The 25,132-nt window shown below is 46.1% G+C and overlaps 1 protein-coding gene across 2 annotated transcripts in view; it reads right to left on the bottom strand.

Moving 5' to 3' along the window:
• The window catches only part of Liprin-alpha (PTPRF interacting protein alpha), a 79,928-nt gene that overhangs the window by 45,165 nt on the left and 9,631 nt on the right, over nucleotides 1–25,132 (bottom strand). For both annotated transcript variants that reach the window (XM_075689550.1, XM_075689549.1), the window contains exons 4-15: nucleotides 24,425–24,499; nucleotides 24,227–24,316; nucleotides 17,842–18,060; nucleotides 17,566–17,712; nucleotides 17,141–17,251; nucleotides 16,972–17,049; nucleotides 11,370–11,564; nucleotides 8,939–9,030; nucleotides 8,269–8,545; nucleotides 7,329–7,564; nucleotides 1,804–2,023; nucleotides 419–546 (exon numbers count right to left, since the gene is read on the bottom strand). In XM_075689550.1, the coding sequence (XP_075545665.1) occupies nucleotides 419–546; nucleotides 1,804–2,023; nucleotides 7,329–7,564; nucleotides 8,269–8,545; nucleotides 8,939–9,030; nucleotides 11,370–11,564; nucleotides 16,972–17,049; nucleotides 17,141–17,251; nucleotides 17,566–17,712; nucleotides 17,842–18,060; nucleotides 24,227–24,316; nucleotides 24,425–24,499 (1,868 nt within the window). The remainder of the gene's footprint in view (nucleotides 1–418; nucleotides 547–1,803; nucleotides 2,024–7,328; nucleotides 7,565–8,268; nucleotides 8,546–8,938; nucleotides 9,031–11,369; nucleotides 11,565–16,971; nucleotides 17,050–17,140; nucleotides 17,252–17,565; nucleotides 17,713–17,841; nucleotides 18,061–24,226; nucleotides 24,317–24,424; nucleotides 24,500–25,132) is intronic.

Raw genomic sequence — 25,132 nt, forward strand, 5'->3', positions numbered from 1 at the left:
AATTACGTTGTAGCTCCCCTGATATCTCGTCGGTCTCGCTTATTTGGCGGTGCCATGTTTTGGTTTCAATTGTAAGTCAACTTCAGATTTTCAAATTTAAAAATATAGGTCGACTTACAATCGTGTAAATACAGTATACGGCAAGAGTTAATGATTAACATTTACTATTTCTTCCCTCGTTACTGCCTGCTTACATAAACACTGTCCTCTTTTCATCCATGTGAGATGTGTCACTGTGAACATTCCAAAACCGAGAGACACATTTTTGTTACTCCATCAAAACAGCAAAAGCACTAAGCACTGCTGGAGGGTGGGATCAATAATAAGAGCCACGTGGACAATATGTTGTAGTCACCCAATATCATTTTGCTCAGCTCTATAGCTCATGAGTTTAAAATCTTGAAAGTGTGAGCGATACCTTCGCAGCTCTTCCGAGCTCTGTGCCAGAGCTTGGGCTACTCGGTCAATGCGCATCGACCGCGGTGTTGGTGGACTTGTCTCTCTCCTTAACAGCCGGTCATCTCGTACCTCCAAGGATGCTGGTACCTGTAATGTATGGTAGAAGCTCAGGTGTGTACTAAAGGAATGCGATTTCAATACTCTGACAATTTTCAGGCCTTGCATATCAACACTGCAGTTGACTGGGCTAGCAGAGCCTAGCACCTTGACCAGTATATTAAGTATGCAGGCAACGATGAGTTAAATACATTCAACCTTCGACATAATGCAGTCATGCTTGCATAAAAAAAAAAAATTGTAAAGGGCCCCTCACCCGGTCTGGCTATTTTGAACTGACAAGCACAGTGTGTACAATGCATGCTTACAATTGTGCCTGCAAAGTCTGAGGGTACCGGGCCGATGCCAGGTGGCCTAGAGTTGCAGGCACGAGACGGTAGGCAACTGTGTGGAGTAGCAGGCACGGGACACGGAAGGCGTGTGTGCGCGACAACGAACTGAGTGAGTGAAGACTAACGGCAGCTAAGGGTGGCCATGGCATATGCAACGTCACCTCTCCTCCGATTGGGTAGCGGGAGATATGAATTTTGAAAAAGGTATTCGGACCCTTCAGATGCAATTTTCTAGTAAACTAAGTCTTTTCTTGGCATGAAACAAGCGTTGCGAAGTTTCTAGAATGGTATTAAAGTAGTCCATGTCTACTTAGTATTCGCCTTTAATGTCCTTTTAATTCATACCACCGATGTGAAGATATCGTCAACATGGAATGAAACCCTATCATTCGTTGCCGATTCCCAAATTTATCCAAAGAAATTGTTTTGTCATTCAAATGTGGTTTTTTCGATTGTCCGATAATTAGGAAAATTCTGCGGTCCTTTATCGTGTAAGGAAAATCAATCGGCTACTGTACTTACTTGCACAAAAGGCCGAATTTCAGTACAACAAAATTTCTATGTAACAAAGCAAATTGCCAATTTTACCAACTTCGTTATATCGAGGTTTAACTGTATAGTGGTTGAATTGTACTAGAATACAGTCAAATGGCCTTATAATGAAGTGCTTGGGCCTTCCAAAATCATTCATTATACAAGTAATCTCGTTCCTTATTTCTATTATAAGTGGTACATAGCGTGACCTTTAGGTCACGCACCTCACCACCCACAATAGAACAGCGACAGAATTATTCCTTCTTTATTAAAGTCATTTCATCGTAGAGGTGTTCGTTGTAGAGGCGCTGAACTGTGTAGTGATGTAACCTACGCCGAATTTAATACCCTTTACAAAGAGGGGTCTCTTCAAGGTAGTAAACTGAAATGAAATATCATGGTATGCCTCTTCCTTGCTCACAGTGTGGTACTTCGGCAGGTACTCCCGCTGGGGGCTGTGGTGAGGTGGTGGGCCAGCAGAAGAAGGTGGTGTGGACCGTCCACTGAGGGGTGGTGAACCTCGGTCAAAGGAGCGTCCTCGTGACAGCAAGCCCCCCAGGGGCTCGAGGCTGCTGCTGCCAACACGTGACTCTAGCTCCTCAGCACGCTGCTCTGTGTTTTGCTTCTCCTCCTGAATCAGCCTGAAAAAACAAAAGAAACCAGAATAATTGTAACAGCTGCTTCCAAACTTAAGCCAGCTAGCAGTACTGAAATCTCCCCAACTTTTGAAGTCACATGATTAACCAATATTTTTTAGCATGCAAAAGCCATAGAAGAATAATTCAACACAGACTGAAAATGTCTGGAGTGGTAGTTGCTCACAGCAGTAACACCTTTAGTTCGATAATGAATCCATTATCTGCAAAGATTTCTCAGGCGGTGTGCATGTTCTGTACTTTTCTGCTTAGCAGTATCTTCGGCATTAAGTGTGACACAACAAAACATAGCGCAGGCCATAACTGCCCTTCTGCATTTCACCTTTCTAATCAGCTACAGTGAGAAAATATCATCCTAAGACTGAATTTAAAAAGAACGTAAGACTGAAAATATCAAAATGTTCTTCATAAGCTCTGTGTCTGACCTCAGCATCATCACTTAACCTGATTATTTGCAATTAGTCTGTGTTTTAGTCGTGGACTCATTCCTTCAAACATGTCTTTGTTTTCCCCATCTGAAGCTACAACACTGCTTAAATCTGTTGGTTGTTCATTGCTTCACATCAATGCGCAGAGCTTGCATAATAATCAAGATAACATGTCTTCATTCGTCGACTCTCTTTTCCATACTTTTTCATTCATCTGCATAACTGAAACATGGCTTGGCTCGGCTGATAGCAATTTACAAGGGTTCCATGCCTATCAGGCTGAGTATTGTCACTGTGTTGCAGGTCAACATGGTGGTAGTGCGGTTTTTGTCGTACCCCACATTAAATATTAACGTAGACTGGACCTTTCCTTAGATCTATTTCACCGTGAAACTGTTTGGATCGAAACCGATGCCTTGTCCTTTCAAATTATTGTGGCGGAATTATTATTGGGCTGTATTTACCGTTCTCCATCTTCTTCCATACCTGATTTCGTTCGTCATCTTAGCTGAGTTCTTCAAACAATTACTAGTGAAAACAAGCCTGTCCTAATGGTAGGTGATATAAATATTAACATGTTTGATGTCGACAACAGTACGGTATGCGCTTATACGGACTGTTTCACTGGCTTTGGGCTTGAGCAATTATTAACTTCAGCAACCAGGTTTTCCACTCAAGGAAGCAGCTCCCTCTTAGACCATGCCCTCACTAATATTTCACCTTCACCAGAGCCTGGTGTAATTGACATAGACATATCCAATCATTACCTTGTATTCGTCACTTTCAAACCTAACCCTCCTAGGTCAGATCCCTGTTATTTTATGTTTCGTCTTGATAAGACAAATTTTGTTAATGCAATTGACAAAATTGACTGGACAGTTATAGCTACCAAAATAAATACAGAAGAAGCACTTCAGTTATTTTCTTTATTTTTAAAAGCAGTTCATGCTAACACTGCCACTGTTAAGGGCAAAAGGAAATTTAAATTTTCGCATAATTCTTGGATCCCTAATGGGCTATTTGTGAGCATGAGGAAAAAAAAAAACATGTACAGGAAGACTAAAAAACAGCATTTCAATGTTAATTTAGCGTTACACTATAAGAAATATTGCAACATGTTGAGTAATTTATTGAAAAATCAGAAAGGCAATATTACGAAAATGGATTCATGAGAAATAAGTTTCATCCAAAAGAACAATGGCAACTTATCAACGAGTTTTTGAATGTGCTGCATTCTGGCAGTTCCATTGAAAAAGTAATTTACAATATTGTAACTATCACTGACCCGCATAGCGTTGCTCGTGCATTCAGTAATCACTTTTATGTAATCTATAATACTACCTACGTTCTTTCTGTTTATCATACGAGCCAACGCGACCAATCTTTTTTGTTGTTTCCTGTAACATCTGAAGAAGCCCTCATTGAGATTTACAACTTAAAGAACACAAGCCCTGGTCTTGATGGAATTTCCGCATTTCATTTAAAGCTTGCTGCTGCGCGGGAGCAGTAGCAGACGACAACCCTTTGCAGCTAGGATGGCTGAAGTTCGCGGCTGCGATTTCTCTTTTGTTCGGGTGCCAGGCTGCTTATTCTGCGGTGACAGCTGTAGGGAAGACGCTGATCTCTGTGGGAGTGGGTATGAACACAATGTTACCGGTGTTTGGGACAACATGGTCCACATACATACGTGCCAGGTGCGTCCCGCAGCCAAATGCCATGAACCCCATTTACATGAAGTGGAGCTCATGTTAACTAGCCAATAAATTTTGTTGAGTAATGCGATCTCTCGATCGTTTTTTTTTAATTCTACCCTTGCCGTAATGTTGCTTCTGTACCTCAGTAATAAGCACCCCTCGTTCGTGCAGTCTTATATCAAACAAACCCGCATGGTGCAATGTCTGCACATACCGTTGTGATTTTTCTGCCGATGAATACATGTGACATCACTGAATAAGTGCAGTTGAAGTCACCTCAAGAAGAGTAATTGCTAATTATGGGCCACATAAAACCAACAATTTCAGTTCTTGCAAACTTCAGTAGCTTTAACATACAATACAATGCGCTCGTGCAGTCGTGCTGCCTAGCTAGCACAACGCGGTAAAGAAGCAGAAAACAATATAAGTGGCAAACGGCACTCTGAACTTTAGCGAAATGCCTTTAAACCGCATCCTGCACTGCAGATGAACTGCAGACGCGTCTAACAATGATCGAGTGAAAAAAAAACACCGATGAGCCAAAGGAAAGGATGAGAACAAGAAATTTCCCGCCGAAGCGACGATCCACTTTTGCTATTGTTGCTCCCGCTGATGAGGCTTTGCGGGGAATGATTACAACCGTATTGCCGGCACGTTTTCGCCGGTATTTGAGCGCCCCACCGCGCAACAATTCTTCTTCGACATTCCTTGAAGCTTTGGCCACCGCACACATGCGAAGGGTGTCGCCTATTTGGCTCTGAAAACATGAATAAGACAGAGAAGCACTATCAACGACGCAACAAACTACGGCGCGTGGCTGGCTCTTCTCCAGCGTGTTCTACGCAAGGCCACCAACAGTGGCGTCTCCATCGGCGCGCACTACGCGTATACACTACCTCTATTATATGCAGACAATACGACTGTTGCCCTCTCGGATAAATCATTACTTTCGATAACTTTGAAACTAAACAGTGATCTGTCTAAAATTACTGATTGGTGTAACAGCAATTTTCTAATTATAAACCCTACGAAAACGATATTTAAGTCATCCCAGAGACATTTACCTTGCTCTCTGACCATAACACTCAACAGGCATGACATTCCTGCCTCCACTTGTTTCTTTCCTCGGCATCAAATTAGACCCCCACATTCACTTGATCTCAGATACTTTGTTGGCTCGGTCTTTTTAGACTTTAGCCTTTGATACAATAAACCACTAAGTTTTGTTTACTAAACTGGAGTCTATTGGAATTTCTGGTCCAGCTCTTAATATATTAGAAGGTTACCTATTTAATCATGAATTAACAGTGTACGCAGGCGGGGCTTTTTCTGAAAGCACTGCGACATGCCTTATAATCAGATGAGATGCACCATATTATTGGTACTTCTCGGATGGAGAAGGACAAGGACAGAGTACCAGATTTGCGTAACTCTGCCAATGACTGCATCGTTGAGATGGCTTGGAAAGAGCCATTAATAATAATTTTTAAAAATCTGACAACGGGGCCGTCAATGCAGCTGGGTCAATGCTGCCTGTTACGGCCAAAGCAGTGTGAAAAAAAATCGTTCATCCTCTTTTGCACGGTGTGCCACTTGCATGCAATGAAAATCATACATCCACCCGTTCATAGCAATTGCTACAAAGGATGTCTGATTTTACCTTTATTCATTACTTCTCTCCACCTTGTGGGTTTCCGCAGAACTACTACGTCAAACTCTTGCCTTTGCTTCGTGTTGTCGACAAATTCGACTTCGCCCTGCCATCTGCTAGCCACCTGGTTAGCTCAGGTGGTAGAGCGGCTGCCCCGGAAAGACGGTGGTCCCGGATTCAAGTCCCGGACCAGGACCAATTTTTCTTCAACTATGAGGCTTTTCATTTGAGGAACCCATATGGGTTTCCTGTGTAGCAATTGCCACAAACGGGTGGATGTCTGATTCCCTTTATTCAAATGAAGTTGTTCTACAAGAGCAGCCCTTGCAGTAATGGTTTCATTGGGGTGACTTCCTGATAAGATACTGCTCGCAGTTTAACAGAAAGTGAACAGCTGCACTCAGTGAACAATCTGGTGCTATGTCCAACCAAGAGTTGGCGCTTACTTATGAGTGGGTGGGAGTGCAAGAACCAAGATGTTTGCCTCAGTTTACAAGTGGCACCACTGACGATTTATTGCGAATGTGTGGTGTTTAATTTCAGGCAAATATTAAAATGTGGAACCTATTGAAGCGCTGAGACGAACGGCGCTGATAAAGAAATCTGGACTGAGACCACCCAGCCACGGTGGCCGCATTTCGATGGGGGCGAAATGCGAAAACATTCGTTAAAATAATAAGATTTAGGTGGACGTTAAAGGACCCCAGGTGGTCAAAATTAATCCGGAGTCCCCCGCTACGGCGGGCGTCATAATCATATTGTGGTTTCGGAACGTAAAATCACAGAATTTTTCTTCTTCTTTTTTTTTTTTTGGATTGAGACTGCCGCAAGCTGCATGTTATGAGCGGCTATTCTTTTTTCCTCGGGCACTCATTTCATTGCAGAAGCTGTGCTCAGGCAGTTATTGATGCATGTAAAATGTTAAAAGTAGTTACGTGAAAGAAAAGCGACAGCTGCAGAAGTATAGAAAGCTAGAATATTGAAGTTGCCCCACACACAGCGGCAGTGGCATTCGCATGCCCTCTCATGCACAGTTTCATGTAGAGTGAGTGCTTGCCGCTCACTCTACATGAAACTGAGGTGGCATTCTTGTGACCCGAAAAAATATGCAAGGACTCTGCTGATAGCTTGTCAAGTTCTTGTTATGCAATGCTCAGAGACTCTCAAGCATGTGCAGCACCTTGATTTCATGCCCAAAATAAGTAAGCATTAAATTTTGTGACTATTTCTAATATTTTATACTCAATTCGATATTCACCTTTTTTTTTTCTTGATTCGATTCAATATTCAATTTGAAATCTATGGTTCAATGTTCGCACGCCCCTAATATCTACGTCACAGTACATTGGGCCCTGTAATAACATGCTAAATATCTAAAAAGACATCAATAATCGCAGGTACTTCATTTCCTACATACCAGTCAGCTCTCCTCTTTGTATTCACACAAAGCGCAAGTAGGAACGAGCATGAAGGAGTACAAAAGAACCTCTGGACAAAGGAGCCATGGAAACACGCACCGTATCTCATTGTTGATGGCATCCAGCTGTTCCTGCAGCATTAGCGCCAGTGCTTGGGCATCTGAGTGGTGCCCCACTGGTGACAGCAAGTGGTCCATGCTGTCCAGCATGCCCGCTCCAGCCCCATCCTCATCGTCCTCCTCCGTGGGACTGCACTCAGGGTCGCTGACCCCTCCGTCCAGGCCACTGCCACCACCGCCTGGAACCACCTTGTCCCACTCAGAGTCACCTAGGCCCTGATAGCACGTGGAAAATACATTCAATGTTCAGAGATCTAACCATCACAAAGCACTTACACTCAAACATTTCTTTTCAGCAAACACGCATTATGGATATAATAATTTGGGCTTGTTGGCTGATCATCTTGAATTTTGAACAGACAGCAAAGTTTAAGGACAAAAGGACTGCCATGCTGCATAGGTCATCTTCTTCTGTATCTTTTGTTGCAGTGTTCAAAGTTCAACATATTAAAGACCATACAGCACTTTTCATTTCACTAACTACATGTCAGGCAGTTCGATGCAGCATAACTTCGGATGAAGGACGCTTGGCAAACTGTCAACAGAAGCGCCAACGCTTATCTATGCACACATTCCTTACCTCTGTGTTCCCCACCTGTCAGCCACAACAGGAAGACAAGCTCACCAGCCTACATAAAACCGCCTCCCACACTTATCAAGATCTTCTATACACTTGCACTACTTGCCATCTATCATTTAACATGAGCCAAGTTGGCCCAAAAATGCAAGGTCCAATAAACCCTAGTTGGTTGGAGACATCGTAAGCACTATAATAGACACCAGTGACCTTTACACATGTTTTCTGGCATATAAAGCGACTGCCTCTGAGAAAATGGCTCAGATACTATTGGACAACTATACTTTACTAAAGTGGTTTGACTTAATGCTGTTCTTCAATGGCTCCTTTTGGTCCAACCCACCTTGCCGGGGTCTTCGTCAAGGGATCGACGTCGAACTCGCGGCAGGGTGCGATGCTGGGTGCTCGGTGTGGTGGGTGGGCCCGAGCTGATGTCCAGGCCTCCCCCACCAACAGACAAGGTGGAACGGAAAGCGTCCACTGACGAGACCACCCCCGAAGTTGCCTCCGAGGTGGACGGTGGTGCCAGACCCACCATTGATGGCGGTGACAACACGCTGCTTCCTCCTCGTTGTGGAGAAAGGGGCGAGTGATGTGCAAGGCTCCGTGCTGAAGTCACCCTGCAAGACAAAGAGAAGGCACTCAACATAGGGGTTCCATGTGGGGGATCTTCCCAATACAAGCTTTATGTACAACAGTATTGATGACAATGAGCCTAACCACTAGATAAAATGTGAACCAATCTGTCTATGCAACCTGTGGCATTGCCCTTGCTGTTGCATAGGTAAAACTTAGCTACAAGCATGGTGCGTATTTTCATGCACATAATGGCAGCCACAGCAGTGATACTTAGTCCTTGTACAAGCGTCATAACTAAATACCAGTTTGACATAATGCTTTTGTTCACACGTCCAGGGAACAGTGCAACTGCACAACCAATTTGTGTACGAGACTTGCCTATCAGACTTCTTTCATGTAACAACAGACAAACAGCAATGTCTATCGCAGTTTACCTTGAAAGAGACTCAGTTCTGTAGTTCTGGACGTCCCGCCGGATCATCTCCATCTCTGCCCTGACCTTTGAGAGCTCTTCAAAGATTTTTTCCTTTAATGGGATGAAGAATAAAGAAAAGGTTACATAAAACGCATCTAAATGTGCTTGCAAGCTTACACGAAACAAGCATTCAAGAAGTTTTTCGCTCAGAAGCAATTTACAACAGCAACAAGAAATGAGCTGAGCTGCACTGTGCTTCAGGGTAACAAGAGCATACACCGTATCTTTTTGAAATTGCATTGAGCAGTTCAATCAAAGCCTTGCTGCACTAGTTTGAGCTAATCAATGTGGCCTTTATGAAAGTGCATTTCAGCAAAACCCACATGAAACCTCTCTGCACAACAAGACAGTACTGCTAGCTAAAAGGTGATAATGGGGCAAGAGGATTTATTTCTGGGCAGCATACACAGCCAACCTATATAATGTGTTTCTAGCTGAGCAAAAAATGAATATTGCATGTCTGCCCGACATATTTTTCAGCTTAATTTAAATTTTAATAGCTTTTATCCAATGCTATGGTAATCTATATAATGTTATAATGTTATATCCCAGCATAGTGCAGGATGTAGAAGTGATAGGTAGGGTAAAGTGCAGTGATTATAGGTTAGTGGGGGCTAGGGTTCACCTCAATTTGAAGAGAGAAAAAGTAAAAATTTGGTCAAGAAGAAACAGGCCAACCTAGAGGCAGTAAGGGTAAACGCAGACAAATTCAGGTTAGCACTTGCAAACACACATGCAGCCTTAGAGTAGAGAGATGAAGATGACATAGAGATAATGAATGAAACAGTAACTAGGCTGGCTTCAGAGGCAGCAATTGAAGTTGATATATAGAATAATTCGACATAAGTGGGTTCTATATAATCGGGTTCGACTATAAAGAAAAGGATCACACAAGGAGACACAATCTCTCCAATGCTTCTTCTAAGCACTCCGTGCTTAGAAGAAGTATCCAAGCTATTAAACTGGGAAGGCTTAGGAGTAAGGATCAATGGCGAATATCTCAGCAACCTTCGATTTGCAGATGACAGTGTCCTGTTCAGCAGCACTAGGGACGAGTTACAACAAATGATTGAAGACCTTAACAGAGAGAGTATAAGAGTGGGGTTGAAGATTAATATGCAGAAGACAAAGATAATGATCAATAGCCGGGCAAGGGAACAATAGTTCAGGATCGCCAGTCAGCCTCTAGAGTCTGTGCAGGAGTACAATTACCTAGGTCAATTACTAACAGGGGACCCTGATTATTAGAAGGAAATTTACAGAAGAATAAAAAATGGGTTGGAGTGCATTCGGCAGACATTGTCAGATCCTGACTTGAAGCTTACCATTATCATTTTAAAAAAAGGTGTACAATCAATGCTATCTGCCGGTGCTGACATATGGGGCAGAAACTTGGAAACAGACAAAGAAGCTCGGAAACTAGTTAACGACCGCGCAAAGAGCGATGGAACGAAGAATGTTAGGCGTAATGTTAAGAGACAGGAAGAGAGCAGTGTGGATCAGAGAGCAAACAGGGATGCCGATATTCTAGTACACATTAAGAGAAAGAAATGGAGCTGGGCAGGTCAAGTATAGATAACCGGTGGACCATTAGGGTTACAGAATGGGTGCAAAAAGAAGGGAAACGCAGTCGAGGACAGCAAAAGACTAGGTGGGGTGATGAAATTAAGAAATTCACGGGCACTACTTGGAATCAGTTGGCACAGGACAGGGGTAATTGAAAATCGCAGGGAGAGGCCTTCGTCCTGCAGTGGACATAAAATAGGCTGCTGCTGCTGCCGCTGCTGCTGATGATGATGACAGTTTCCCCCCCAAGAACATCTAGCCATACATACATACATTCATTAAATGTATGTATCCAAGCAGAAAGGTGGATTTTATTTTTCAGCATCATCAAAATGTGCTTGCCAGTGCTGGGACTCAAATGTGCACCTGTCATAAAACATATGTGAGGGGCAGGGCTTCTGTGAAAAAAAGAAAAAAATTTCTTATAATGACAACCTAAAGCTTGTGAAAGCACTGCGATGTTTACAGTGGCAAGTCTGCAGTCTTCAGTTTCAGGTTACGTGGCAAGACATCGAGGACATTATGACCTTTTGCAGAATCCCTGATCAGGTTGCTTTTAATCACATGTGCTCATCTCCAATAACAGCAGCAAGAGGTTCTAGTTACCAGCCATCCAAAGCAGACCTATGCAAAACTGGCAGGTGTCTTATCAGTGCAAGCGGCATACCTGCACTGATAACACACACTCTAAACTCAGTGCAGAACACATCTAAAAAAACATGGGGCAGAAGTAGCTCTCAGCAACCTCACCCTGAGATTTGTACTTTATAACAAAGCCTGCAGAAGTCATGAGCAGCAAGGGGGCACAAGAAGCAAAGCCAGACCTTCTCTCCCTGGGTCTCATCAAGAACTTTGCGCGTGCGCTCCAGTTCCTGTGACAACATGTTCTTCTCGTCCAGGGCATGCATGCGCTCCTTGAGGTGCATTTGCAGTCGATCGTTGCTCTCTGCCAGGAGCTTGTCCACTGTTGCCGACAGCTTCTGGTTGTGGTCGTCGTTCATCTTTTCCCGCTGGCGAGCCTACAAGTACATACCAAAGCAGGAGTAACATTAGGTGCAAGAAAGTCACACCCAAATATCTGTGCATCTTACTTATATTACTTTGCTAAGCTTTACTTCTTACGAGTGTGTGGGAAAGTTCTTTTAGATATTCTGATGGCCTCAGTCAAATCTAGATGACCGAATCGTGAACCCAGTGAACACCAAAATGATGTGCTGATTCTGTGTTTCCCAGCATAATGAATGCAATGAACAAAACTAAAGCAATGACTGCAATCAGTTCTGTAGAGGACGAGCACACACAATCTCTGTCAACACAAAACAGCATTTAGGATGCCCTTATTGTTGAGAACAAATATTTCAATGAGAAAGTTCGGTGCAACAAAGGAAGGCACTGCTTCAATTTATCAGCAAGAAATACATTATCCTCCTGGAAAGCATCAGTATTAATAGTTAGTTAGCCTTAATAGAAGCATTAATAAGTTAACAAGAACGAATGCCATGATTTGAAATGATTTGGCATGCTTTCTTCTTTATTGAGACAAATACACTCGAACCTCGTTATAATGAAGTCGAAGATGAGCCAAAATTGCTTTATATCCATTATATCGTTAACCCTATTACTGTCATTTAATGCAATATATGCCCAATGGGGTATGTAATTGTAAATATGGAAATAAGATGGCTTTGCGGCCCGCAGAACCACTACACAGCCACACCTGTGATGAAATTTGAATAAAACAACGAAGAAATGTCTGGCGTGTGGAAGATATGACTTCTTAGCACCTGACGCGACAGCTTTATATAGCTTCCTCCTGTTCCATTGCACTGGTCTTTCGCGTCCGCTTTTCACTTGGCTCGTCACGGTGGAGCAGCACATGGCACACAGCGCAGCACGCCGCTGTGTGATCGAGGAGGCAAGCGAACTTCGCCGTGCTGGCGTGGCTCATGGCCTATGAGATTGCGCCAATGCCAAGGCAATTTTGGATGCCACGCCCAGCTGCCAGCCTGCACGGTACACCGCAGGGGGAGGGAGAAGTGATTGCACGGCCTGGGTGTGACCCTTGCGGTTATGTCAGCAAGATCTCAGAGGCCATGCTTGACAGGACAAAGCGTGCTTGTGCCAATTAGTGTATCTATCTTGTCTCTCCTGTAGTGCTCTTAAGTCACTGCATTTCTTAAAAGAAATCAAAATAAGCCAACTGGCCCCATTAACAGCACTAGAATGCTAGCTTGGAGAGCCCCCCCCCCCCCAGTTCATTAAATAATAAAAAAAAAGATTTTCTTAGCCTGGTTCCCAGTATAACGCACACTTTTACACTGAAAATGATTCACTGTAAATTTAAAAAAGAGAAACACATCCTATGCATTGTGCATAATGTAATGAATACCACTATAGTGAAACCCTGTTATTACGTACCTAGTGGGAATGCGGCATAACAACGTACTGAACGCTAGTACTTACTAACCACCAAGCACAGGTTTGCGTGTCCTGACATACACTGCTGCCACCAGCGAAGAAATAAATGTAATGTTACAGTAAATGTTGGAGAAATATGCATAACAAGGTGTTTTTTCCTTTGTCTTTTTCCAGTGCACTGAAAAAATTCCAGCTCTCTCACAAGATCGTGCAATAACGCAAAGGTGACGCAGCGCAGTGACAATACCAAAGGAGCATTCCAAAATTTTGACGGAGAACACAGCGGCAGACATGGCGGCAGTGTGGATGACTTGTCTGGTTTCCCCGACGCGTTTGCACAGTGATCTCACACTTAGCAAAGCCAGCGCTTGAAATACAGTACCTGATTCTGCATGGTGAAGAGCATTCTGTGGGATTTTTGTGGAGCGCACGACCTGCTAAACATATGCCAACACTTGCCTGAGGGGTATTCTCAGGAGATCGATTTTGGAGATAGTTTCACTATCTAGATTTTGCGTGATAGATTTCGCATGATTCGGCACCTGGCTTATCTGCAGTTACTGATGACAACATTTCTGGCACTGTGCCAATCTCGGTATCTACACACACTGCACACCGTGCCAAGAGCGCTGTCAGCTGTATACTAATCAAGGCGGCCAGTGCTGAATTATGGCAAATCTCGCGGAACTGAAACTATCTCCAAAAGTGATCATTTAAGAATACCGCCCTGTACTGTACCATATGCGTGCGTGTTTGCCGGCAGACTCATGGCAGACCTGCATTCACGTTTTGTGCGAGTGCCGTCTGTGCAGCGATGTTTCTTTGCACCTATGCCGTTACTGGCCATGCATGGGTACAGCGTGTACCTTGTTGAGCGAATATGCCGACGGCTGGCTGCTTTTGTTTCTGCAAGCAATGCACGCTTGAAGCAGTCGCACTCAAAAGGGAGGCAGAGAGCAACGAAACTTTTGGGTTGCCTATTAAAAGCGTGCAGTAGGCTTACAATGGTGCTACGCACTGTGCACATGTGCTCCCGAGCGGATAGTTGAAGATGCTTGTCGCAATAAGGTTGGCACCGATAAGTCATACTGGCATGCCCGTTGGTAGCTACAGTGGAACCACGATTATATTACTTTCTCGGGACCGCGAAAAAGCGTTGTAAAATGCGGGCGTCGTAAAATCCGAACATAAATTATGCCTATAAAAATACTACTTATTTCGCGCGACGGATTTACGAGAAACTTCAATGTAAACTACTAACATACTCTGCAGGGTTTGGAAACCCAAATTACCAAAAATGGAAATGAGATAAGAATTAATGCTGCAGTACAAGTACCAATCATACTTTATTCAAGCAAACCTTTACGGCACTCCACTGCTCACTGCCACAATTCCCGCCAGCTGGCGCAAACTTTAAACAGAGTCGGTAAGTTTCTTTTGGACCTTGTTTGATCTGTGAACCAAAAGCTTCCGCTCGAGTTGGGCAATGTCCAAAAAGAGGTCTTCTGTGGCGTTGCGTGAACAGATAATGTTCCGGATGCCGTCTATGTGCCATAGCACCTCGGCAAACGTGATAGGCACAGGCACGGCATCTGTGGTGTCGTCGTTGTCCTCGTCCGATGTTGCAGCGGTGTCGGCACTAGGCTAAGTCTCCTCGATGGCGTCATCCAGCGATACCTCGCCACAGATAGCAACGTTGTCGTCGGCCTCCACGTACTCGGCGAAGGTTGTGGGGAGATTTAAACCCTCGAAATCGTTGTCGGCAAAGCCCGCATCAGCCTCGAGTGGCGTCTAGGCTGTTGCATACCCAGCAGAGGAGGCAGTCTGTTGCTTAAAGCCACAGTGCTTGAACGAGTTAGCGATTGTGCTAACGATTGTACTGTCCCACGAACTGGCAATAAAATGCATGGCGTCAAGCACAGTGATCTTTTTTTTCCGACTCACTGCGCAGCATAGCCGCCAGCCGACGCTGCACTAACCGCTTCCAGTACCCTTGCTTGACACACTTAATGATGCCGGCATCCAGCGGCTGCAGCTGGCTTCTGCACTTGGGCGAAAAACAAACAAACAACCTCTATGTTCCTCAGGCTGGATATATTGGGTGGGTGGCGTGGTGCGTTGTCCATGAAAAGCAATACTTTCCTCACCTTACCACCCATTTTGTTATCCAGCTGCTGCAGAAAATTGCTGAAGAGTGAAGACGTCATCCACACCTTTTTGTTAAAGTTGAAGCTGCACGGCAGCGTCTTCAAATTCTTAAAGCACCGTAGCTTTGGAAACTTTCCAACAATGAGCCCGGGCAGCCTCTCGGAACCGTCGTCCTTAGCACAGAATAGTGCAGTCACACGCTCTTTACTACGCTTGCCACCATGACAGCTGTCACCCTTAAACACAAGGGTTTGCTTGGGCTGCATATGGTAAAAAATACCGCTCTCATCAGCATTCAAAATGTTGCAGGGCTTGCATGCAGCAATCATCTCCGGCAGTGACTCCATCCACTCGTTCACCGTCGAAACGTCCACGAAAGGCTTTCTCCGTAGGAGTGGCTGTACACAATCCTGTTTCGTTTCTTAAAGTGACCCAGCCACCCATTTGATACCTGGACGTCGTCGATGCCCAGACGCAATGCCACAAGGTCCGCCTTTTCTTTTAGAATGGCGCCGTCAACGTTGATTGCAGAGCTCCGTGCTTGATGTAGCCACTTGACAAGAACTTTTTCTAACTTCTCATGCTGTCCTCCTTTTGCCACTTTCCGCTTGAGCCTGAACTTGTTTGCATTCTGTGATATCACCGCTTTGTTTGCCAGAATCATCTTAAGCAAAGATTCGGGTATCTAAAGGTCCAGGGCAGTGCTGGCTTTCGTGGCTTCATGCCGCTTTTCCGCTTCCTCAATAATATTCAGCTTATCGCCAAGCAACAGAAATGTCCACTTTCCGGACATCGTGTGTCGCATTGCTCCACACAAATCAAAACCTCCGCTGAACGCTGGTCGCTAGGATTACGACAAAGAACACGTGCGATAAACCTAGGCCTCTCCGCGCTACCTTGTTGATGATCTGCTGTTGGGAAACTGGAAGGAGAGAAACGCTTCCCCAACGTGACGAGAGGCGACGCCACCGAGAAGAGAGGGAGAAAGTGATTGTGGAGAAGGCGCTTTTTCAGCACAGCAAGCGTCGCGGGCAGCTGCTGGTGGGGGAGAAACGAATGATGAGACGAGGCAGGGAAGTGCCGGAGCAAACTCGTCGAGCATGTCAAGCGCTCCGCATGTAGAGAGATGGAGCAAGGAAAGAGAGCCGCGGCACTTTTCTTTTGTCCGCCGTTCCATCCCGCGCTTTGCGAGGGTTGTCGTATAACACGGGTCAGGCATTAAATTGCATAGGATAGCCCGGGTTTTTAATGCATTGCTTCTATGGGGACTTCGCCAGGACTGCGCTAATCCGTCGTAAAACCCGGGTCGTCGCAAAACCGGGGGACGTATAACCGGGGTTCCACCGTATATTGTTTGCTGAGGCTGCTACCACACCTCCATGCATTTTTACTGCTTATCCATATAGGCATCGTCGCACTCGCACTGAAGTGGGAGTCACTGGTCGACCGGGCTCTATACTTTTAAAAAAGCAGATCTGCAGCACAGTGTGGCTTTGGCCAAATCGCGATCTGAGGCGGCACAGTTAACCTCTACGTGACAAAAAATGATAGTGGTAAGCACTAAGTGGTAGTCATACGACGTGCCCCTATAAGCTTATGGCTTAAGCGGTCAGCGAACAGGGCTCCCAACTTTGCTGCCAAATGCCAGCACCACTCGTTGACCTAGCAGAGAGCCACGTTGCCATTAGTGCACATTAAAAAAAACCAGCAGTCTCCATAGTGCCGTCTGGCCAAGGCTGGCGAGTCTATACATTATAGGCTCTATGGCGAGTGAGTCAGGGATTTGTCACAACTATGTTTCAAACATTAGTATGTTTTGAGCGGGTATTTATTAACAACATTTTACTATATCCCACTTACCCGCATCAGCTCCCCGGCTTTCTCTTCGAGCTGCTGCTCCAGTCGACTGACTGTGTCCTCCATGGAACCATGCTTCTCCTATTGTGGAATTGCAAACCAACAAGACAACTCTCAAACAAATGTAAGTGCGGGTCACATCAAATGTTGTCCCAGAGTGAAAGATGCTTACATGAGCAATAATTGAGGAAACATCCACATCTGTCTCCTTTTTGGCAAACTGTGCAAGCTTTTGTTCAGCCAATTCCAGGCGTTCTTGGAGAGCTTTAATTTTTTCTTCACTCTACAGAAAGAGACAAGGCAGAAAGAATAAATACCACGTTAAAGGCATTGCTCTACATACTTCACTATTTGCAGCACTCACTAAATGTACAGAAGTTGGAGCCCCCCTGTGCAAAACACTTGCAAACCAAAAAAAAAAAAAAAAAAAGAAAAGGCCCTCCCAGAGTGATGTATTCTGTACAGCCCTTGCATAAAAACAAGCTTTTTTTTGTTCTTGCAGTAATCAGAAGCCTGGCCAGGCATGAAGAAAAGGCATATGCTTAAGAAACTTCTCCTGGGAAATCTTAAAGGTAGCCAGAAAAAATTGGTACTAACCAATTTCAGCTGTGCTTCCTTGTTAGCAAGTTCTTGCTCAAGCTTCTCGTTCAGGTCGTGCAGCGAGACCGATTCACGTTGGGCATTGAGACAACGCTTTTCCAACGTTGATATCCTCTCTTCTTGGTCTTCCTTCTGTGCATTGTTCTGCAATATCGAAAAGTTGAGGAGCACAAGAGTATGCCACATTACATGAGTCCAAGACAACTTCAGTGCATAACAACGGCACAAAAAATTTCTGCGATACTTAAAAGAAGAGCGATGCTAGCTACATGCCTCCTTAAGGTCCCTTGCAAGTCGGGCGTTCTCCTCCTTCATCCGAGTGACTTCCTTTTGTGCCTGGGCCAGTGCTTCCTCTAACTCACGCACCCGAGGCAGCAGCTCGTTGAGCCGGCTGCGTGCCACTGCAAGCTCTGCTGCCTGCTTCTCCACGAGTTCCTGCAGCTCCACCAGTTTGCATGCTTCTTCCACAGCGTCCGCAGTACCATTAGACACCTACGTACAAAGTGAGCAGCCTCATGAAGCCAAGTGCATTTGAGGCATGCAGGAGAATTCAGGGCAGCAGTGAATTCATCGCTGTCCAGAACAATATGTCTAGCTAATTGAAATGCAGTCTACGCTCACTACAATGGACCCACATAAACAGACTTTTGGATATAATGGACCATATTTCAGCCTTAGTTTGTTCTACCTATTTTATTAATGCAACGAAGTTCGCTTTTAACGGACCGCCCTACAACGAACTATTGGCTACAAAGGACGGAATTAGCGGCAATTTTTGTCAAGATCGGGCGTATAAAACGGACTTTTGCGGTGTCGACATGGGCTGGCAACTGACTTGCGAGGGTCAGCCGACGATCGCGGCTCAATATCTTGCGCGCGAGGAAAGGAAGGCGGCGCGGAAGCGCTCTGTCTTTCCCGCGCGAAGCACTGGGGGGAGGCGAGAGAAAGAGGGGGGGGGGCGTTCTACCCTAAAGCCCCTTGAACTTCGTAAAGTAGTGCCGCGCTTTGAAGAACGCCGCCTCCTCCTCCGGCGCTCTGGCCGAAGCCGACGCCGCGTCGCTATTGGCCTAATGGCATCACGTGGCCCCTTGCGCCGGCTTCGTTTGTTTACAGTCGCGCTTCAGTGCCATCTTTGCTCGAGAAGCGGCGCTTGTTGGCGGCATTCCTTCCATTCCTATTCTGTGTTGTTTTGATCTTGTGAACGCCTTGAAGGATGTTTTGTGGCAAGTGCGACGTCGCTTCACGTCATTTTCTGTTACCATGACCTGCTGCGCGTTTGGATGCCAATATAGTTTTAGCAAAGGCAAGAATACGTTCGCGATACCGTCCGGTAAGTGCAACGCGTTAAGAAGAAAGACATGGCCTCACCGAATCGGGAGGGAGAACTTCCGACCAACTTCCTCCGCGCGACTATGTGATGTAAGTTGTGGCTCTCTCAGAGTATTGTATGTGCCAGGCTTGCGTATTGTGCTGCAGGCAATAACGTAGTAGATATGGCACAGTTCACTGTGCATGTTGTCATTTGTACGCACGCTTTAACATGATTTTTACGCAACGTTTGCTTTGCTTATATGCGCACTACGTGGTCGTGTTAGTCATATTTGGTGCGCTTAATCGTTTTGAACGCCAACCGGCTTGAGTTCGCGGGCACGCGAGGTTGCGTGCGATAACGTGATTACGAAATTTTTAAGATTCAGCACAGTCCTTTTGATAAAATTTCAGTCTCGATCATGAAAGCGCCTCAGGAGAGCAACTCTCTGCCTTTTGTGGTTACTTACTAGCCATCTTTAGATAGACTAGCTTTGTTTGCCATATTTGTTCGTGTTCCTCGTTGGCGGTCGCCCGGTGGATTTGCGATACAGAGGCACCGATGAAAAGCGTGCGTGCTCTCCCGAAACCGTGTTACGCGGTGCGTTCGTCGTCGAGCGACCGCATCATAGGTAATTGAGACGTATGTGCTAATTCGCGTCAGCTTTAAAGTGTGCGAAGCTTAAGATGAGGCGGTGGAGCACTCGCAAAGAAAACGTGCGGTCGCCCGCCCGTTCCCTGGCTGGTTTAGGCGTCGTTCGTGCTTAGTCGTTTGCTCGTTCGTTCGCACGCTCGTTTAGTCGTTTGCTCGCTCGTTTAGTTCGCGCGCTCATATAGTCGTTCGCTTGCTCGTCTATGCCACTATTAGTTTCTACAGTCATTATGCCTAATTGAGACGCGCTTGCTGTAGGACTCTTAGGCTGGTGCGTTTATTTACGCAATGAGACAATAAATGGTGCACACGGACTTGTGACTGCAAACGCAAATCTGTAATGCATCTATGTGAAAATAAACTGTTAACTTGCAACTCGAATGCCGTTTCATATCATTTTAACCTATGGATAAAACATAATTTCACTTGCCGCAATTTCGTCCGCGTCATGGCGGGGGGATTCTTTGGGCGATCATGACTTCACTAATAAAGTCATGTCTCGCAAATGTTACTTCGAAGGGAGTGCAACCGTCCTGAATGCATGCACCTCAGTGCAACTCGGTTCGCGACAAGTACGCCACTTAGTAAACGGATGAACCAACGCACGATGAAGTGTTATTCGTAATAAGTCATTAACCTGAAAAAATTACTGAAGGCCACAGTGGTCTTGTTTGAGATTGAGTCAAGCATTGTTATCGCGCTCCCGCTTCGCGCACGAATGCTAAAAACTCATTTTATTTTCTTGTGTACGCACAGTCCCGACTCGATGATCGGCCGCGGTATTTCTGTCGGCGTTGAGACACGAGAAACATAATAGCACCAGCGCCAACCTCTGAGGTTTTGAGCGCGCTTAGATTGGCAAGCACGCACGTTGGCGGCACTGTAGCTTGTAATACACTTTGCAACCTCCAGAGCAGTGCTCTCCGTCAGCCTTTGTACGTCATAGCTCATACGCGCCGCGAATTCACATGGTAAGGCCGGCGCGGATTCTTTAGGCTGAGTGCTTGCTGGAAGCCAAGAGGTTGTCATTCGATGGTAAACGTGTTATTTACAACCATTTGCAACAACATCTTGCGACACGCCCTTGACAAATGTTGCGCACCTAATTGTAGGGCACGCGATACATTCGCAGTCGTCAACGCACAGCGTTAACACTCCTTCAGATACTTTTTAAGAAATAGTTATCAAAAAATGAAACAAAAGCTGCCGTTACCGAATTTGTACAAGCATCCGACTAGAAATTCTATGCAGTACACGAAGTTACGCGGATCTGGAAAGCCAACGTGAACGCCTAAAGAGCACTGCCTTGCTATGCATGCATTCACTCTGCGAAAGGTCGTCTGCTGCGCTCGAGCATCGTAGGCGGCGCCATGGTCGACGAGGGAGCGTGAAAGAGAGGAGAAACGAGGAGGAGTGAAGGCGGAGGAGGAGAGTGGCACTACTTTACGAAGTTTCAGGGGCTTTATTCTACCCCGGTGGCTGCTGTTAACGGCGCGGCCGCGCGGGCGCCATATCTTGCAAGCGATCTGCGATGCGGACAAAGTGCGCGCCCGCGCGGGCGCCGTCTCTTGAAGCCATCTGCGATGTGGACAAAGTGCGCGCCTGCGCGGGCGCCGTATCTTGAAAGCGATCTGCGACGCGGACAAAGTGCGCACCCGCACGGGCGCTGTATCTTGAAAGCCGTCTGCGATGTGGACAAAGTGCGCGCCTGCACGGGCGCCGTGTCTTGAAAGCGATCTGCGATGTGGACAAAGTGCGCGCTGCGCGGGCGCCGTATCTTGCAAGCGATCTGCGATGCGGACAAAGTGCGCGCCCGCGCCGTATCTTGAAAGCCATCTGCGATGTGGGCAAAGTGCGCGCCTGTGCGGGCGCCGTATCTTGCAAGCGATCTGCGATGCGGACAAAGTGCGCGCCCGCGCGGGCGCCGTATCTTGAAAGCCATCTACGATGTGGACAAAGTGCGCGCCTGCGCGGGCGCCGTATCTTGCAAGCGATCTGCGATGCGGAAAAAGTGCGCGCCCGCGCCGTATCTTGAAAGCCATCTGCGATGTGGGCAAAGTGCGCGCCCGCGCGGGCGCCGTATCTTGCAAGCTATCTGCGATGCGGACAAAGTGCGCGCCCGCGCGGGCGCCGTATCTTGAAAGCGATCTGCGATGTGGACAAAGTGCGCGCCCGCCGTATCTTGCAAGCGATCTGCGATGCGGACAAAGTATGCGCCCGTGCGCGCGCCGTATCTTGCAAACGATCTGCGATGTGAATAAAGTGCGCGCCCGCGCGTGCGCCGTATCTTGAAAGCGTTCTGCAATGTGGAGAAAGTGCGCCCAGTGCCGGTAGCTTCGTATGTGCAGTGCTTTAGACGTTTTACGTACTTTAGTCTGTGCAGTGCTTTAGACGTGCTTTAGTTCGTGTTGAAGCGAGAGACAGCACGAAGGTGAATTCGCTCACTGCTGCCGCCACGTTTTTTTCTTTATTAATTACTTCTGTCCACCTTGTGGGTTTCCGCAGAACTATTACGTCAGATATATTGCGATTCAGCACTCGGGTAGTAGTTCGTACCGGAGGAATCACCGCTCGACTTACCTCCAGCGTGCATGCCCATAGCATAATCAAACCATGTATGTGAGCACTCTTAAGAAAACTCAATGGTTGTGCGCCCATCAGAAAAACCAAACGAGTTAAACTTGCAGCCATCCTTCGTTTAGTTTTTGCGAACCGAGACTCGAGAAAAGAAACGCAGGCATATGGCAGCGTTGTTTGTATATGGCAGCATCGTTTGTATATACCAACACTTGCCTGTGTGCAAACGCACACTGTGCACCTCTGCGCAACAAACGCACCCCTGTGGCAACAAATGAGCAAGGATCTAGTGGTGACCGTTTAAGAGATTAGAAACTGTTACGTTTCGCCTACGACGCGCGGTTTAGCCGGCGCGGATGCAACGGACGCCGGGGCTTCGTTCAAAGCGGCAGACATTTTGGCCCGTTCGGCGCCGCCGCTACGCCTCCCCGCCAAGCGCGTCCAGGCATGTTCCGATGCCACGTGTCTTCATGTGCGTGTGTGAGTGTATGTGCATATTGGTGCCCACGCTTGTCGAAGCGCGGCAGCCGGGGAGAGGAGCTCCCAACAACTGTGAAGCGAGGGGGTCTGACAGGCGCCGACACGACGTGTGAGCCACCTTCTCCTCCCCATTGTGCCCGACAGGCGCCGACACGACGTGTGAGCCACCTTCTCCTCCCCATTGTGCCCGAACGGCGCCGGCACGACGGCTGCGCCACCTTATCCCATTGTGCCCGAGCGGCACCGTCACGTGCTCGTCTATAGAGGGGTTCCTTCTTGCCCTCAACTGCGAGAGTATAAAAGCAGCTGCCCCCGGACGCCAAAAGAGAGGCTCCGATTTCTTCTGTTGAGTAACGTGCACTCCCGTCTCTCTACTTCGGTCAACCTGACCGCCAACTCTTTGCGATGTTAGAATAAACAAGTTGTTTTGTTGTTACCAGTCGACTCATGCTTTGCCGGGACCTTCGGATGCTTCCAGTTGTACCCCAGGCCGCCAGGCCAACGCTACCCTTGGGGCTTGCGACCCAGGTGCAACAACGGGCGTCAGCGCCGAGTTCCCAACAACTCGCGCCAGCGGTGCGATTACAACAAAACTAGATCAACATTAGTCTTTAGGAGCGCAACGAATAGATACAGTCTGTATACGAAACCAAAATTAACTGCCGCACACCCTCGTGTGCAAGGATGCGTGAGCAGTTACTGAAATGCCAGCGTAAAGAAGCCATGAAATGAAAACCAAGAGCCTAAGGAGCAAAAGCAAAATTAATGGTATCCACACAGGGTGGCAGCACTTGATGGGCAACAAAACTTGAAAAATTAGCACATTTTTCAAACATACGGATGCTGCCGTATACTTAAGGCACTGATCGTCAAAGAGTTAATGTTGCAATACTATTACAGTGCCAAAAGAATGCACTGTTTTACCCTAATCTGTCTATACATAATTGCTGATGGTGGAACATGCCTCACGAGTAGATGAAAAGTTGTTGCTGAAAGAGCAGCAATAAGCCTGCCTTCTGCAAGGCAGCCTGTAAATGAAATCAGAAAATATATAAGAGTGCTGGCCTTACATGACTTAATATAGTATTTAAGTCACCAAACCTGATGTGGCAATCTTGTGGTGCCAGAAACAACTGACACATACACACACTATGACCATGCTATCACAAGCAGAGTCCATTCAGCATTCGGCAGGACAAGAAGGTAGAGTGGGTACCCCTGCATCTCACAATTGGAAGGGCCCAATGGCAGCTTTCAGCAACACAGTCATTGTATGGACTTCAACCACTACACCGGGACTGACTGGCTTAGTCTTGAGTAGTTTGTAGTACCACGTGACCACCACCTCCGCTTTCGGTGTGTAGGAGTAGTCTTTTTTTCACATCCAAAGACTAGCTGCATATGGCACGCATTTTGAACTGGTCGCATAAATGGTTCTGCAATTATTTGTGGTGCTCTAGGCTAACTGTGGTCTCATATTATAATGATAGAGCTGACAGTTGACAGCAGTTGACAGCAAAAAGGCAAAAAAAGCAGAACAAAAAATTTTTTTAGTAGTATTCTTGCGCTCTCCATATGAAAGGACAAGTTCTTGCAACTTCAAAAAATGCAAGAACAAACATAAAGTACTACAACACTCACCTTGTTGACATGTAAAGAGTTTTCTATAGGCCCATCCCCACATTTTCTGTCATCCGATATTGTCACACCTTTGGTCTTATATTGGGTAATCTAGCACAAAAGAGACAGGCAGCTGTATGAGATACACAATGCTTTCGAGCATAAGAGACTGGAATTAAAAACAATGACTTAGTTTTCAAGAATCACGGTATCACATACCTCTTCATTTGCTTTGTTGAGCTCTTCTTCCAAGGTGCTGACACGTTCCAATGCCACCCTCAATCGTTCTCTCACCTATAGTATAGTATGGAAAGTGAGCAAGGTAACATGGTCAGAGCAGTTGTGTGTAATAATCTGTGCAAGAATCAAGCTTGTGAAATGGAATAAAACAATAGGTGAGGGTAAAAGTGGTGGGAATGACATTCAGCATTTTGGAGCTGCCATTGGAGCAGGAAAAGTAAACTTTTTGTGTTGCTATTTCCATATTTGGAGCAGATGGAACAGTTTCACAAAGTACCCCTTTTAACAACATGAAAGAGAACACCACAACTACCTTTAAGAGACACAGTGGCTAAATGCAGTTCCCAAGCAAGAAAGTCTGGAATGACAAAAATTTTTAACCAGAAAGACACCTGTTACAAATCAACACCCCAGATTCGAATCCATGCATCACGAGTATTCATTGCTCAAACACAAGTTTGTTGTCTTTCTCTCGTAGAGCTCACAACTGTACACCCAGAGAAACAAAATTAAATTTAGTGTTCTCTTTAGTTTACATAATAATTTTTTCATAAAAGCTAGGAACGAAATAGGTGATTCACCAAGGCACGTGACATCGGCAGTGGCGAGCCTGTACACTATGCTGCCTGCTGCCCTGCCCAAAACTGTGCAAGTCAAACACTTAATCAGTTTAGCCTCACAAAACAT

Source organism: Dermacentor variabilis, chromosome 4 (genome assembly GCF_050947875.1).
Source record: "Dermacentor variabilis isolate Ectoservices chromosome 4, ASM5094787v1, whole genome shotgun sequence".
Lineage (NCBI taxonomy): Eukaryota > Metazoa > Arthropoda > Arachnida > Ixodida > Ixodidae > Dermacentor > Dermacentor variabilis.